Raw genomic sequence first — 16472 nt, forward strand, 5'->3', positions numbered from 1 at the left:
GCCATCGAATCACGAAATTGTGTCCAGCCGGATTGAAAGACAGAGAAGCCAATATTGTTAATAGCCTGATTGAAAAATAACTTAAAAAACGCGCAGCCTTTTTTTACTGCTAAAACATATAGCGACAAAAATAAGTTGTAAGTAATTCTTTAATCTAAAAAATTAATATGAAAATCAAGTACAGTTCTTTAATTAATTCCTTTTTTCCAGTATGTCTACAAAATTACGATAAATTCAAATAAAGAAAAGGAAAATGAGTAGAAAATGTCAACAATGAAAACTACAATTATAAAATCTTTTCACTTTTTAATGAGAAATGATTTTACCTCTGGAAAGGAAAAGAAAAGGAAAACAAATCGTTGAGTTTTCAGGGGCACCCAACGGATCGTTTCGTTAAATTATCTGTTCGGAAGGCCTTTAATCCCCTCTGATTTTCTTGAGAGAATTGGCACCTCGAACTTTCGTGATATGAGAAATTTAATGTCTGTTGTTTTCGGACTGTTGAAAATGTCGTTTTGGGTACCGAAAAAAGGTCAGCTATCATTTTCGTAAAGGCGATAAGACCTAAGGTTTTCGGGAAATGGACAAAAAAGCCCTAATAAATTCGAGAATACTCAAGTTCCCCTAGAATATCCGAACAGATAAAATTTTTTTAGTGCAACCTAAAATTAACCTACAGAGCTTTAAAAGTACTCCAGATAGCCTAAAACAGCGTCTAACAGCATTCGAGAGAAAACGGTCGTTGGGTGCCCCTGAGTTTTCAACCGACTTGTAAGCCAATCAATAGATTGCGGGATATATTATCACTATGGCAACGAAACATTAAACATTTTGCAGCAATGAAAAGTGGGCAGCAACTTTAAGAAGCTTCACTTTGTATTATCATCAAGAAAGTTACAACGCCAATTTGTTGCTCAAACTTATGACATTGGTGAACAATTTTTAGGAAGGTGTGTTTTACTACAAATGAACAGTTTTAAACCATTACCAAGGAAATCAACAACCGTGGTAAGACATTTTCGTTTAATTTTTCAGAGCCTGAATATTTCATTTTTTTTTTTTTTGACAACTGTTCGAGAAGGACTTAAGGAGAACAAGATCAGTTTAGCACCCTTCTTCTTATATATTTGTTTTTATTACATAAAAAAATCGACACCTTACTGACCGAAAAGTGCCGAAATCAAACCACTGTAGCAAGCGAAACTACATTTAAAAAAAAAATGCAAGGGTAAATTGGCGTACTATGCAATGAAGAAGATAACTGATAACATTTGACGCGGCCACAATAATCAGGGCTAATGCCAAAATACCTCTAACTTTGTAATGCTTAACTACTATTATCTGAATAGTTTTGGATAGTTTAATTACTGATATTATCTTATAACTAGAGAAAAAGATTGCTTTGGAGTTTAGCACTTCCTTGCATTAATTAGTTTACTTAGTATGAACTTTTTCGAGGGCGCGAAAGGGCTATACACTTCTTTGATAGAAAAGAAACGGTTTAAGCGTATTTTGCAAAAGCGAGGTAAACATTATAAATTATTCGTTGTAACAAAAGGTGCTTTTCTTTCAACCGTGCTTTTTTACGAGCCAAAATCGTGGCTTTTAAAAAAGAACGCCTTTTAGTTTCTTTTTTTTTTTTAGCAAACGTCACCCTTAAGTATCATACGATACCTTCGTTAACTTTGAATATTTTTTAGTTCTTTTTTTGTCCTGCGCAATAAAAGTGATTCTGAGTTTGCCAAAAACATAGTGTCAATTTTTCATTTTATTGGAAGCTCCTTTTTTTTTGTTGATATCTGTCGAGGTGTAATTTAGTAATTCGTTACGCTGGCGGTCTATAAACAAAAGTTTTTATTTCGCATGAAGTTCTTATTTTAGCTCAAATCGATGACAAAGCAAAGCGACCCTCCTTTGCGCAAATTGCTCGCAGCACGCTTCGATTAGATTTGTAACTCATGGGTTGCATAAAGGGGGCGGGCTATTTAACCAACTGCGTACGTATTGGCAACATGGAACGATTTTAATCTAAAGTCACTCAACAGGGTAAACAGAGTGTAGATAATGTTGCGTGGGATTTTTCTTAATGGCTTAAAATGTAAACAGAGCTTGCGTGAACACATACAAATCCCTTCTGGAGCATTTGTCGCCGGTAATAGCTTTGATGCGTAGATTATTCGTAGAGCACAAACAACTTTGAAAGCCTAACTTGGACAGAGTTCTTTCTAAATGTGATTTGTAGTGAAAGTTACTGTACGGTGAAAGCTTTATTATAAAGCGACACAGTATTCGGTAGCCCTATAGACTATAATTTAACGATCAGTTGTCCAGTTCTCGAAAATTGCACCAAACAATTGCTGTAAACTTTGCCTTTATTTGACAGTTACCTCTGAGAATATTATATTTCATTGTTTAGGACTTAAAATAATAAAACGTGTATTTGAGAAAATGGAAAACGCTTAAACAAGCTGACTACAAATTGATTTCACCGAAAATCCCCGTCAAAGTTCTTTGGCCGCCATGAACTTTACAGTGAACTGAATGTACCGTTTTTAGGCGAATCTATTGCAAGCGATTACCAACTTATTTCCTAATGGTGGCCGTTTCGTGATAAACTTTTGATTTCCATTAGTTTCATCGATATCGATTGATATTTTCACATTTCTCTCGGCGAATGTCTGAATTTACTCATCAAACCAAGTTGTGACAGGAGCCATGAAAAAATATCTGGACCGCATTGATTACTTAAAGATGTTTTAAATCTTCCTATTTCTTCTCTTGCAGTTCCTAAACTAAGTGCCAACAATGGGAAACAATTTGCAGGTTAATACAACCTTTACCGCCAAAAATTACTCCAATGCGACAAACCGCACCATTGGGTATACCACAACGCAGCCTATCCCGCTGTTCCGACCCCCCCAGGATGTTGAAGACATCTGGGATCAGTTAAGAGCTCTGGCCTGTGTTTGTTCACTGACATTTGCCATCAATCTCTTTATGGTAATCTTCACTTCTGTCAAACTCAAGGCTGTTCCGTATATGTTCATTCAGAATTTCATGGTAATCGACATAGTCAGCGCCATGGTGACGGCTGGGCCTTGGGCAACGGGTGTCTGGCTTGACTTTTACGGCCTGTCGGTTCTCACATTCCTATGCCGTATTCAAGGATTCTTCCACAACACCCTGGCCACTGTGTTCTTGGGAACAGTCACTGCCATCGCCGCCAGCCGGTACCTGTACGTGGAGTCACCTCTTGCCTACACCATGTTCTTCGTTAACAAGCCTGTTGTCCGCCTGTTGCTGTTCACCATCTGGTTCGGTGCAGGCTTCCTAGCCTCTCCACCCTTGAACCCGGGCACGTGGGGTGCTTATAATAAGCTCGAAGGCACGTGCTGGATGTCTTGGGAGGCAGGAAACCTTGGTGCTGTGACCTACTCTGCCTTCCACACCATCATCACGCTTGGCCCCGCTGTCATCTTCACCGCACTTGCGATCGTCTTCATCGTGCTCAAGAAGAAAAACTCCATCCATCCCGCCCCACCCGCGCCCTCCATGCAGCTGAACAACAACCAACCGGGGCTCCCACCTCCGACGCCGACCATGACGGGGTCCACCAGAGGAGGGACGCACTTCCTCAACTTGGAGGTACTGTACATCTCTTGCGCATTGCTCCTGCTGTACCTGGTCACGTGGACCGCCATGACAGTAGTGGAGTCCCTCATCATTGTGGACTGGCGCACCGTGGACTACAAAGTCGTCATCGTCCTCACATTCCTGTACCAGTCACGTGGCCTGATCCATCCCTTCCTCTACCTTCTTCTGAGCGCCGAGATGAGAAATGCGTTTGTGAAGTGTACAGGTAAGGGGCAGGCTGGAATTACGCTGTCCACCGATGCCGGCGCTCTGTCCCAGTCCATCGCCGACATTCAAGCCCACAGACAGTGATTGTAATATTGCAAGTGTAAGAAGCCTTAGAGAGGAATGGTCCCCAGAGATAATTATAAGACTAACTAGCTAAGTTGTTTCTGGTTTGCGCTTGGTTTAGAAATTATTAATCTGATGAAGGAATTGCACAGTATATTAAAGGAAACACCACTCTAGTGAAAAGTAAGTCCCCTGATATAAAATAGAAGGCCCCCAGGGGAAATTAGCAATTCCGAGCCCCTGTAGCTAAGTGATACACCCCTTTTATTTTAGCAAGGCACTGTCATATCATAGAAAGATTTCACACTGTCGGGCATTTCATAATTCATATTTGCAATAATACGACCCCAAATGCCATGTATTGTTCCGTAAAGTTGTTCACAATGTATAAACAAGGGTTACAGTGGAACCCCACCTTACGGTCACCTCATTATTACGGCCACTTCTTTTTGTCTCGGCGAAACGCCCATACATTTTCCTATAAGAAAACACCGTTTATGCGGCCACCCTGTTAATACGGCCAACGACAACATTCTGAAATCCCAACCTGTATAACCATTATAATTTTATGCCGTTTATACGGCCACTTAAATCAGTTATGTTCATATCTTTCCTTTGTTCATACTGCATGTCCTAATTCAAGTTCCAATTTTTTGTAAATAATCTGCATTTCGGATGTTTATTAAAGAACATTAGTTTAGAAGTGCAATCTTGATATATCTGTTAACACGTCACTCAATTTAGATCAATCCTGAAATTTGGCCCAACCTCGTTAATACTGCCAAATTTTCACGACACGTTGGTGACCGAATAAACAGGGTCCTACTTTATTACTTAACACAAAGTTTCAGAGTGTTAACTATGAACGTAAGGTAACGTGTAGTTGGCCATTTGATAGTATGGGGTAGTTTTTATTAAAAAAAAAAAAAAGATCTTTACAACAAAGTAAACGCGAATATCTCTTAGAGGGAGGCGAGTTTAAAACGTAAAAGGCCGAAAAAGGGTCTGTATGTTTCTTCTGCAGCCATTTTTACTAGGTTAATAAGTTTCACATAGATTATGGTTCTATGTATTAAAGCAATGGGATGGTCAATCAGTAGGGGAAGGGAGGGAGAGGAGTCTGGTAGATTTAAATCGAGGCTGAAGGGTGAGAGGTAGTGAGGTAGTGGGTGAGCCCGAAAAGTACTCTGGTTAGCCTGAATAACGTTTAGTATAGCCTGTTTACAGTTAGCTCTGAATACCGCAACACGTATCCGCAACACTATTCACCCCGGGAAGATGTCGAATGTTCTAAATTTCATGTGTATACTCGTTTACTATGTAAATAGGAGGAATTTCCAACGACAGGCATTAAAACAAAACCACGTAATCACATGCACTCTGGCCAATCAATCACAAATACTGTATTTCCCTAACCAAATAAATACAAAATGTCGGACATACAAGTGCCCTCCAGCTTCGTAGCGAAGCAGGCTATATCTTGGTCACTTGAAAAGCGTTTTTGATCGATTGTTGGCTATATAGTTAAAGGAGATCAGTCACGGTATTTTGAGTTAATTTCGCCAAGTACAAAATTGCCCTTAAATTGAAGGAAACCCGAAAATTAAAAGTATACCAAGATAGAAAAACACCAAAGAGATAATAATGAACCATAAAGGAACAAGGATGGTTAAGGATGGAGAAGATTAACACGGATTACAAACGACGAACTTGAAAAACTTAGGCTTAACTTTTCAAAATAGGCAAACCGTGACGTAGCTGCTTTAACATAGTTGACAAATGTATGTTCTTTTTCCACTATTAAGCCTTGGCAACCGAATACCATTTTCAAGTCCATATTTACGTTAGCCGAGATATGTTACTGTGATTGATAACTGATATAATTATTCAGGTATTGGTGAATCTTCATAACTGATATAATTATTCAGGTATTGGTGAATATTCATAACTAATACAATTATGTAGGTACTAGTGTATGTTCATAGCTGATATAATTATTCAGGTATTGGTGAATGTTCATATAATTATTTAGGTACTCATGTATGTTCATAACTAATATAATTATTAAGGCATTAATGTATGACTTAGTTGCAAAATAAACAAAAATAATGTTAGTGAGGATGGTTGTGTCTATGATTGTTTTAAGGTTTCATTCTATATATTTCTGTCTGGAGCCACAGAATTTGACTTGTCATTGCTAATCTTGATACAGTTCTCTCCTAGAGCTAGCTTTCCGCAAGGCTTATCGTAGCTCAAATAAAAGGAAATAACTCTCCCCTGCGCGTCGTATTTTCAACTCAGTTCTCGGTGTCTGGAAATGCGGTCAAACACGGTCTTTCGTATTTGATATATTACTTAGACAATGTTGCACTTCGAAATCAAACCGCAAATTGACCCAATAACGTTTCTAATAGATGCCCTGAAATCTTTGGCCTTAGAGCGGTAGGTTTTGAATGCCAGGTTACAGTCCTGTCGACATAAGTTACCTAATAAAACTCAACCACAACAACCATCAAATTTTACTTATTTTAATTAACACTAACTTATCAAATAAAAGTCATTTTAAATCTATATACATATCTAAAATTTAGCTTTCCACGCATTACAAAATTAATGTATTCACAATTCGTTCACCCTGCAAAGTCGAAATCTGCAATAAAATTGAACATTAGATTTCGACAATTGTGATTCACATGACATATGCGTTAAATAATTCTTTAACTTACAAACGTAAAGTTAAATTAAGTTCTGGAAACTTTCCAGCGACGGTACATTAATAGTACTTGTGGGTAACCTAGATGGGGAACTAGATGGCGAGGACCACAAAGACAACACAGATGGCAACACTCCCTTAGTTTAAAGGAGCTCTTTTACCAGGATTTTGGAATGCTTTTGGTCAAAGTGGTTGTAAAATCTTACAATGTCAAGTTTAAGATATCAACTAACTTGTTGATCGGAGAGCAAATTGTAATTAGTTATTACAAGAAAGGTAAAATTGTTAAGGTCTGCCGGACTTTTTCAATTTGATATCATAACTTCGTCCTTAATATTATAAATCATAATATTACCCCTTTGCTATACTAATATAGTAATTTATGACAAAACTAGACCAATATTTTTAGTTTCCATTGATGTAAATATACCCATTGATCAATGGCCATATGTTTCCCTCAATGTCTGGATGAATTATCAATGAAAAGAAAAAAAAAAAAGACAAGAATTAAGGCGGTCAATTAACAAAGTAACGAAAAGTGTATATTACTACCTAGGAACATAATTAAAATTCTCTTAAGATTAAATAATCGTCGCTTTAGTAAATTGATCGGGCGAATTAATTAATTAAGCAAATTGTGCCGATTATAAAAATAGGCCAACTGGAATTGCAAATCGCTCAGTGACCTTTGTTACAACCCTCTGATTCAGTAATAACTCATATCCCGTATTGAGCCGGTCAGAAGACTCGTTTAAATTAGCTATTGACTAGAGAACGCTTTTTCTGACTAAACTTAATCGCTGTAGTGAACAAGCTTTCCTCACGGGCACCTCTCGGAGGCGGACGCAGTAGGCGTTTTTGTGGTGTTACAGACGGTGCAATCGCCAGACACCATGTGAGAAAACATTCACAAGACGACAAACAGTGTTCACACCATAGCACAGAATCTAACCAACACCACTGCATGTACATAGATGTAAACTACAGTGGTGAACTGGTCTGACACTAACACTTCGTCTTTTGAACATCATTTAAGCAGGCACCTGTACAAATTGGACACTCAATCTGCTTCCATGAGTGTCCAATCATAATGCCTACCAAAAACGACAGCGAGATACAATGTGACAATTCCTGAGTGCAATCGATGGCTTCGTCTTCTTCGCTAAGTAGTGACGTATTTCCGATCACGTGCAGCGTTATTACACCGGAAGTAAAGTTGACCAAAGGTGGAAACACACGGCGTTGATGACACTGTACACGTGACTTCGAGTTTTCTTGTCGAGTAAAGACCCGTTGTTGTCTGGCAGGTCCTCACGGAAAATAACCAAAATATCCTGCAAAAAAAAAAATGTTAAAATGAGAAATAACTTTATACGTTCTTATACGAAAAGTAAAGACAACAGATAAAAAATCTTAAATCGCGCGGTCACAATGTAGTTAGGAACTGTATTAGCCGCAACGAGCAAGACTGCGCAGACCACAGCACCTAAACAACATTGAATTGGGAGGGGAGAGGGGTGGGGGTATCAGAGAATCAACGCTTGATCAAAAAAAGAAAAATTTCATACTTGATATATACTTACTGCACTTCCGTTATTTTCGTCCACGTAAAGCAATACAAACATATCTGGATTCTCAGGATTTAGGATTGCCAAGTAGTGAACTGTACTGTCTTCGCTAATGAATAAACGATGGGTGTCTTGGAACTTCGCGGTGATGACTCTGTGAAATAAGTTACAGGTTAAGGTTTCGCCCACCCCACGCCGGAGAAATTTGAAAACGCAACAATCACCCACCATTTTGGATTTGTTTTTGAGGAAAACTCGTGCAAGGAAATCTCATGACAATTGTGACGTCATCGTTTACGAAAATTTCCGTTTTCAAAATGTTTTCCACCCACACTAAAACGAAAAACTGGCGTCTTCAAATTCCTACGGTTTGAACAGCGTTTTCGAAAAGCTCCGTTTTCGTGACGTATTAGTGTGGACGATAAGTCTAACCGTAGAAATAAAGCTGCGTTTTCAAATTTCTCCGTCGTAGTGTGAAAGGGGTTTTAAGTCTGTCGGTGGCGCTAAATTCTGCTATACAGGCTGATACGGAAGCGACTAGAAGTGTTACTCCATCACAGGTCACATCCCCACCCCACCCTCCTACATTTTGTGCTCCTGAGTGGAGAGGGGTGCTGTGAGAATACAGTGTCTTGCCCAAGAACACAACACAATGATCTCGGACAAGGTTCGGACTCAGATCACTGCACCCCTTAAAATTCAAATATCATGTAATGTTGTTTCAACCTTTCATAACAACAGCAAAACAACGCAAAGTGATTCATAACAAAAATGTATACCAATCCCCTTTCTGTGGCAGCAAAATAGAAAGTCTCACCGGAAAAGATTCAGATACCAGGAGGTCCCCATCGACAAAAGAGGAATCAATTGTGGATCTTCATTCTTTAAAGATTTGCTTTGAACAATCGATAACAACTGTTTAAACTCTTCAAAGCTCAGGCGAGGCGCCGGCGCCTGAAAGAAACAATAAACAAGTCAGATAGTGAAGCAAGGGACCCTTTTTTTTCAAACTTGATATTTCCCTTGCTTCAAACGAAATACTTAAAGGAGCTACGTCACGGTTTGTGTATCTTGAAAGGTTTGGCCTAAATTTTTCAAGTTCGTGGTTTGTAATCCGTGTCAATCTTCTCCATCCTTAACCATCCTTGTTCCTTTATGGTTTATTATTATCTCTTTGGTGTTTTTCTATCGAAGTTAACTTCTATTTTCTAGTTTCCTTCAATTTAAAGCTAATTTTGTATATGGCCAAAATAACTCAAAACAACGTGACTGAGCTCCTTTAAGCTCTCCCTTGGACTAGAAGAAGCTGCAAACTTAATGGCCTTGTGCTAGAGTGCACAAGAGTCACAAAAATTCTACCTGTTCTATTCGTGGGTTCAGCGAATCAACACTCTTCATCCAGCTCTGTTTCAGACTCGATTCTGAACTGGATTTACGTATAGTACTCTTCCGCCTCGCTTTCTTCGTTCCATCTTTCTCCTCCTCCTCAGTCTCCCCAGCAAACAAACGATGCCACAGCAAGTCTCGACTGCAGTGAGTTTGGGCCCGACAGGCTATGCGCATGAGATGATCACGTGCACGCTGGAAAGCTTCCGTGAGGAGCCTGGATTCTCGTTGGGAGCTATCGTCAACCGAAGATTCTTCGTAGTTTGTCGGAAGTGGCAACAACGTTGGTAGTGATTCCATGCGTTGCTCTGCGATGTTTTCGTCGGAGCGCGATGAGGCCACGTTGAAGAACGGGGAACTATTCTCGTAACCCATTGTGAACAGGGAGTGGGGTGTGGAGGCTGACCTGTGGAACTCCCCAGGGGAGGGAGGGTTGGGTGCTCCCAGGGAACCGCCCGAGCTGTTGCTAGGTAGAGTGAATCTGACACGTGACCCTAAAAGTGAAATAAAGATAGCTTAATTTTGTAGAAGATCAAAAATACTCGACAAAGAAAAGAAACATTTGGAAAATGTTTGGAAAAATCTAGACCTTCCGGTCGAAATTGCTTACTACAATTAGTTTGAGTTCATGAATCAATGAAAAGTAGATCTAACTACCAAGTCTGTGAATCAAACCCCATAAGTGTGTGAATAATCAAAAGAAAGCTATTGAGTAGTAATTGCACGTGTTACTCAAGTATTTATTATCCTGTACAAGGTGGTTCTAACTTTTAAGTCTGCGAATCAAACCCTGGTGTGTGACCATTCAAATGAAAGCTATTGAGCAGTACTTTCATGTGGTATTGTTTGCTTTTCGATATTTTTAAAAATGAAATTTCGAATTTCTTAAGTGCGTTTTTTAACTTTGCCGCTAGTCGCAGTCAAAAACATTGAAAAATCATTGAGTACCACTCAGTGAATACCTTTTCCTGGTTCTGAATCCCCTCCTTCTGGTAATGACCCCTTTCTGGCCCCGGCCATAGTCGACAGCGAGCTTGACGAAGGAGACTTCTTTCTCAGCCTTAAATCCAGCGTCAATTTAGGAAACAACTCCCGCCGACTCGTCATCAACACAACATACTCCATGGTAAACACACCATCTTCCATCCAATCCTTGAGCGACCCGACAAAACTGATGTCATACTCGTTGTTGTCTCGGAGAATGTCGAACGTCTTCGTGGGAGAATTTCCCGCTTGCGTCAGAACTCGGTCGGTGCCTAGCAGCACGTGACTGGATTTGGTGGTGTTGGATTTTTTTAAGGGAAGCGTAGAAAAGTCGTATTTAGAAGCGTTTTTCACCAGGTAGTTAAACACAGCTTGGGGAGACAGGCCTGGCTGACAAGGTACTGAAATATCGCCTAAAAGAAAGGTAAAACGGTTTGAAACACTTTTTTTTTCATCAAATAATCTTCAACTGTTTTTGTCCAAATTAGTTGGGTAGCAAGCTCAGTTATATCTGGTACGACTTCCACAAACATCAAGAAACATCAACATAAAAAGCAGTAGGTAAGTACATGTAAATCTATAGACGGAAAGGTTCAGTTTCAAAAACGTGTGGAGATAAAGAAACACTTAAATTATAAGGCGGATTTGCCGTTGAAAAATTGGCAGGCATACAGGAAAAACTAATTTCTATCAGACAGTTGGTGTACATAACCAGGTCCGGGTTGTTCAAAAGCCAGTTAACGCTAACCCAGGATTAAAAGTTAACCGAAGTTTTAATTTTTCTAATATAAATATTTTTTTTATTGCTCATGTTTTGTGTAGTTTGAGATTACACAAACTCAAAACTGAAGGATAATCAATATAAACAGAAAACTCCACTGAAAAGTTACAAAACTGGAATCACAATTTTCGCTAATCCTGGGTTACCTTATCTGGGCTTTGAACAACCCGGCCCAGGGGCGTATATTTATTGAGAATTTTTTTTTTTGTCTAATACGTTGGGATTTTTTTGATGTGTGCAGTGAATTGGGGGTTATTTTAGAAAGTGTACATTCGGTGTACAATCGGAATATAGTGAAATCCGGGTGGGGATGGGTGGGGGGAAATATAAAAAGGACGGGGGTGCTCGTCGGAAATTTTGAAAAGAACCCCAAAACCGCCTTTTTAGCCCCTAAAAGGTACGACGAGTACCCCCTTCCTTTATATAAGGGAGTCCCCCCCCCCCCACCCCGGGAGTAAAATATTACCGTTGCAAAGGCGGTTTCTGGCAAACAAGGGGCACTTCGAGTACTCCAGCAGCAATCCTTTGAGCATGTTTGTAACTCCGTAGCCCTTGTTGAAGATTCGCTGACTTCCATTCAAATACAGTTGAGCTTTGCACAGGTGAAAGTCATAGTTGAACGAGAGAAGGTGGATGTACTCTCTGTAGCGATTGCAGTCTTCAACAAACATGCGACACATCTGTAAAATAGGCAGTAAATACAGCAGTTCATATGAGAGGCTTACTGCAATATCAGTACATTGTGAATTATGCAATAAGTCAAATTATTCTCGCATTTTGATTGGTTCATACTTAAACAGAAAAGCTGACAATTTCCTTCAGCCTGATCATCTGCGATTATATCCTGTTTAGAGGTAAGCTTTGACTTTTTTCCTGTTTAATGCGTCACTTATAACTTTCATTTCCTATCTAATCCGCTTGGCTAAAAACCCGAATCGATAAAATGAAGTTCCTCTTAAGTTCTTTTCCGAGTCTATTCATCATATTGATGGGGAGCTATCTAGTCAAGGGCAAGCTACGTGTAAAGTCAAAACAGACCCAGTACTTTTCATAGCTTTTCATTTTTACAGCTTAGCTATTTTATTTGTTAGAAACTTTTTATCACTGATGTAAATTTTTAATGTAAATTTTATTTTTAATAACATTTTTTACTGTAAAGCGCCATGAGCCATGGATATGGCGCTATACAAATCTATTATTGTTATTATTATTATTAATGGGAGCGATCAAACAAGTTTTGAACTTTTGAATTAGAGTGCTCACCTGTAAACCAACTGTCTTGCCTGAAGGAATCTGAGAGCATCCCAGAACATACAGTCGCACCACAAAGAAACAACCCTGAAGAACAGCAAAAATTCAGTTAGTCAGACTTCCGAACTCCACCGACAACTACCGAACACGACCAACAACTACAGAACACGACCGACAACTACCGAGCACGACCGACAACTACCGAGTCAACCGACAAAAACCGAACCCGACCGACAACTACCGAGCACAGCCGAACACGATCGCGCTACCAGTTGATAATGGGCAGAGTTTTCTCCCATAAACTGAACCAACCTGAAACACTAACTCCATCAGCATAATTCCACCAGGAGAAGACCTCTGTAAGTAACACTGGAGGGCTTTTGGCGGACTGTCCTTTCTGTCTTTAGACGAGGCTTGTTTCTTCATGTCAGCTGGACTGGATTCTCTCTTTGGTCTGACGCTGACAGCTGCACGGCTAAGATGCCTAAAATGGTAAAAGTGATGTTAGCATTGATTGTTCTGCTGTGCAATGTGGTTGTTCTGTTAAGTCTGTGGATGAAACCCTAGTGTGTGACCATTCGGATGAAAGCTATTGAGCAGTACTTTCATGTAGTACTGTTTATTATGCTGTACAAGGTGGTTCGGACTTTTAAGTCTGTGGATGAAACCCTAACGTGTGACCATTCAAATGAAAGCTACTGAGCAGTACTTTCACGTGGTACTGTTTATTGTGCTGTAAAAGGTGATGCTAACTTTTAAGTCTGTGGATGAAACCCTAGTGTATGACCATTCAAATGAAAGCTACTGAGCAGTACTTTCACGTGGTACTGTTTATTGTGCTGTAAAAGGTGATGCTAACTTTTAAGTCTGTGGATGAAACCCTAGTGTGTGACCATTCAAATGAAAGCTATTGAGCAGTACTTTCATGTAGTACCGTTCGTTGGTTAAAATGGGAATGTTTCTGACATACCTTCTAGCTTGTTTGGGTGATTGTGGCCTGGTCTGTACCACAATAAACTGCAGTGACTGCATGTACTGCACGTATTGCTGTATATACGCAGATCGTAGCTCCCTGTGCCAGGCCTCTTCGCAAGGTGGCGTCTTTCCTTTAGAATCAGTTGATGCTTCCTTCTTCGTTTCTAACGATGAAAAATAAACAATATTTCCAGCAATCTAAACATTCTCCAAGCAACCTGAACACTTCAAGTGGCTGGCAAAACTAAAGGAAGCGAACCGGATTCTAGACAAGAAATTAGCTCGACCAGCCAAAATAAAAGTTGTTTCGAACTTAAGGTCATTCCTCACATTTGCATTGCGCATCCTTACTGCGCATAATTTATGGCGTCATTAGCGCGCGCTCGTTCACGCGCATATTGAAAACATGACGGATTTGCCTTGATATTGAGCTCTTTCAGTTGAAAAATGGCTCTAGCTCACCAACGAGCATGGGCACCCCAATATTTTTTCCAGTCATTGTAATCAACTAATCATAAGCTTCGCGTGAGAAAAGACTGATCTAAATTCTATTGCTGAAAATTTAATAAATAAGAAAAATAGCAGATACACTGTGGTCTTTTCCATTTTGCAGTCGGTAACCACGTCAAGAAATTTAGTTCAAATTTTAATCAAGGATTTAGCTTTTTGTCTGAATCAAACTTAAAATGTTTATTTGTGTCCGACACAATGTATTGACTGTAGTTTAATGCGTTTTCTTATGAGTCTGGGCTCACAAAGATTTTACAATTACTGGGAATGCGTTTTTATAATAAGCATTAAATAATGCCAAAATGGGGCGTTTTCAATGCCTCACTGCTCCTTAATGAGCATGGGCACCCCCCCCCCTTTTTATTTCAAAATTGAAGTAATCATATGACAAATATTCAGTCGACAAAGTTTGAACAAAAATCTATTGTCACTTTTATTTCAGAGGAATTACCTTAAGCTAAGACATTGTCCTCTCGCTTTGGTTCATTCGATTTCTTCAAACCTGCGTTTTCTTCAAACTTCCTTTTCCTAGAGGGTTCGAGCTAACGCAGTTCTACCATTAGATAGCCCTACCTGCTTGTATGTAGGAGTTGGAAGTAGTGTAAGTTGCTGCTTTCAGTTCAATTGTCGAAATAGTGCGGTTTTCAATTGTCGAAAGTAATCAGGCCATTACTTTGGTTTTGGGTTTGGTTTTCCTACGGTTTGAGATTGACTGAATAGTCTAATTGGTAAGTAATTGGTTTGGATTTGGTTTTACGACACTCAATTGAAAATCATTCTATCGCAGGTAGCTGTGTTGTAATGTTTTAGTCTACGTAGCTGTACTGTACTGTAAGTAATGTAAGTAACCGTATTGGTAAATTTTCAGAGGAGAGTGAAAATTAATTTTTAAAACAAATGTACGAATCAGTTCCTTACAAAGAAAAACAGTAAACCGTTTAACTTACCATCATGCTCTTTTTGCACTTTGCTGATCTTTCTTTCTTTATTTTCCTCTCTTTTCTCTTCAGTTGGCGGCTCGTCTTGCATGCCAGTAGTATTCTCTGGTCCTGAAGAGGAACGTAGTCTTCTCCACTCCGGGTGGAACAAAAGGGGCGCTGCACAGTAGTGGATTAATCTGGACGTGCGCTTGAGTGTTTCGATTTTGTCTTCCTGTGAAGCATCAAAAATATCAAACATAAAAGCTGCATCTACCTTAAGTCTGCGGATGAAACCCCGGTGTGTGACCATTCGAATGAAAGCTATCGAGCAGTACTTTCATGTGGTACTGTTTATCATGCTGTACAAGGTGATTCTAACTTTTAAGTCTGTGGATGAAACCTTAGTGTATGACCATTCAAATGAAAGCTATTGAGCAGTAATTTCATGTGGTACTGTTTATTATGCTGTACAACTTTAAACATAAAACCCAAGAAAGGAGCTTCCAAATGAGAGTTATTCAGCTGTAGGTCGATCTGCCATTGTTCAAAACAACATCTAGGATCAACATCAACAACAACAACAACAACAACAACAACAACGCACAGGATACCAACATCTTGGTGATCCTGTGCGTTAAAGGATTGACTTCGCTGCCTCCTAACAGTATTAAAGAAAAATTCCGTCCACCAACTTACACTAATCTGCACATGGGGAGGCCTACGTTGCCACATCACGTAAAGTTCGTCCAAATTCTGGTCCAATATTGCTTCTACAAAGAAAATTTATACCAGTAGTAACAAAGTCAAAAGTATTTAATAAGTACAGATTGACTTAGACTTCATATAAAGTAGACCTCTTGCTTCGTCAGATCGAAAACAAAGAGAATGATTTTAGGTAAAAGAAGGGTTTAGTTGTTCGGAATATCGCACGTGACACTACAAACAGTTGAAGTTTGTTCATGACTTCATGTAACATCAAATGCAATGACCTGCAGTAACGTCACCTTGCATACACGTCTTCATGTGTTCATGTCTTGCATACATGTCTTCATAGAACAGTAAGCCATATTCCCGGTATTGGACTGGAACTAGCTTGCAACTGAGGCAGATGGGGGCGTCTTTTCAAATGCACGTGACATTAATATCTTTTAAATGATATTCCCCGCATGAGCCTCAATTGCAAGCTAGTTCCAGTCCAATACCGAGAATACGAATCTGACCTATTGAAATCACTCATGCAACCTTATGACTGAAAGCTATGAAATCACATAAAGTAAATACTGCCTTACTTTTTATCTGGAGGGAACGAATCTCCTGCAAAATAAAAGAAAGCAGAAGAATTAGTGAGAACAAAAAGAAAAGACTTGGTGCTCGAGGGAAATTATCCTACGGTCTAGGGCAAATATAAAATAATACACAGGAAAGGAAACAGAATTAGAAACAAAAGTAAGACCAAATAG

The 16472-nt window shown here is 39.4% G+C and overlaps 2 protein-coding genes across 4 annotated transcripts in view; one reads left to right on the forward strand and one right to left on the reverse strand.

Moving 5' to 3' along the window:
* The first annotated feature begins 2792 nt into the window (after window positions 1–2792).
* On the forward strand, window positions 2793–6043 carry LOC110068432 (uncharacterized). Its single transcript, XM_020775809.2, has one exon. The coding sequence runs from the start codon at window positions 2806–2808 to the stop codon at window positions 3943–3945; it is 1140 nt and encodes a 379-aa protein (XP_020631468.1). The 5' UTR covers window positions 2793–2805; the 3' UTR covers window positions 3946–6043.
* A 393-nt stretch (window positions 6044–6436) lies between these two features.
* LOC110068431 (KICSTOR complex protein SZT2-like) overlaps window positions 6437–16472 on the reverse strand; it is a 45883-nt gene continuing 35847 nt past the window's right edge. For all 3 annotated transcript variants that reach the window (XM_089286385.1, XM_089286386.1, XM_089286384.1), the window contains exons 51-62: window positions 16302–16326; window positions 15709–15782; window positions 15040–15244; window positions 13578–13746; window positions 12920–13091; window positions 12620–12694; window positions 11823–12036; window positions 10554–10988; window positions 9565–10085; window positions 9023–9159; window positions 8221–8359; window positions 6437–7971 (exon numbers count right to left, since the gene is read on the reverse strand). In XM_089286385.1, the coding sequence (XP_089142511.1) occupies window positions 7837–7971; window positions 8221–8359; window positions 9023–9159; window positions 9565–10085; window positions 10554–10988; window positions 11823–12036; window positions 12620–12694; window positions 12920–13091; window positions 13578–13746; window positions 15040–15244; window positions 15709–15782; window positions 16302–16326 (2301 nt within the window). In that variant the 3' untranslated portion in view covers window positions 6437–7836. The remainder of the gene's footprint in view (window positions 7972–8220; window positions 8360–9022; window positions 9160–9564; window positions 10086–10553; window positions 10989–11822; window positions 12037–12619; window positions 12695–12919; window positions 13092–13577; window positions 13747–15039; window positions 15245–15708; window positions 15783–16301; window positions 16327–16472) is intronic.

This window comes from Orbicella faveolata, unplaced genomic scaffold, assembly GCF_042242905.1.
Source record: "Orbicella faveolata isolate gen_17 unplaced genomic scaffold, um_ofav_v1 contig_14, whole genome shotgun sequence".
Taxonomy (NCBI): Eukaryota; Metazoa; Cnidaria; class Anthozoa; order Scleractinia; family Merulinidae; genus Orbicella; species Orbicella faveolata.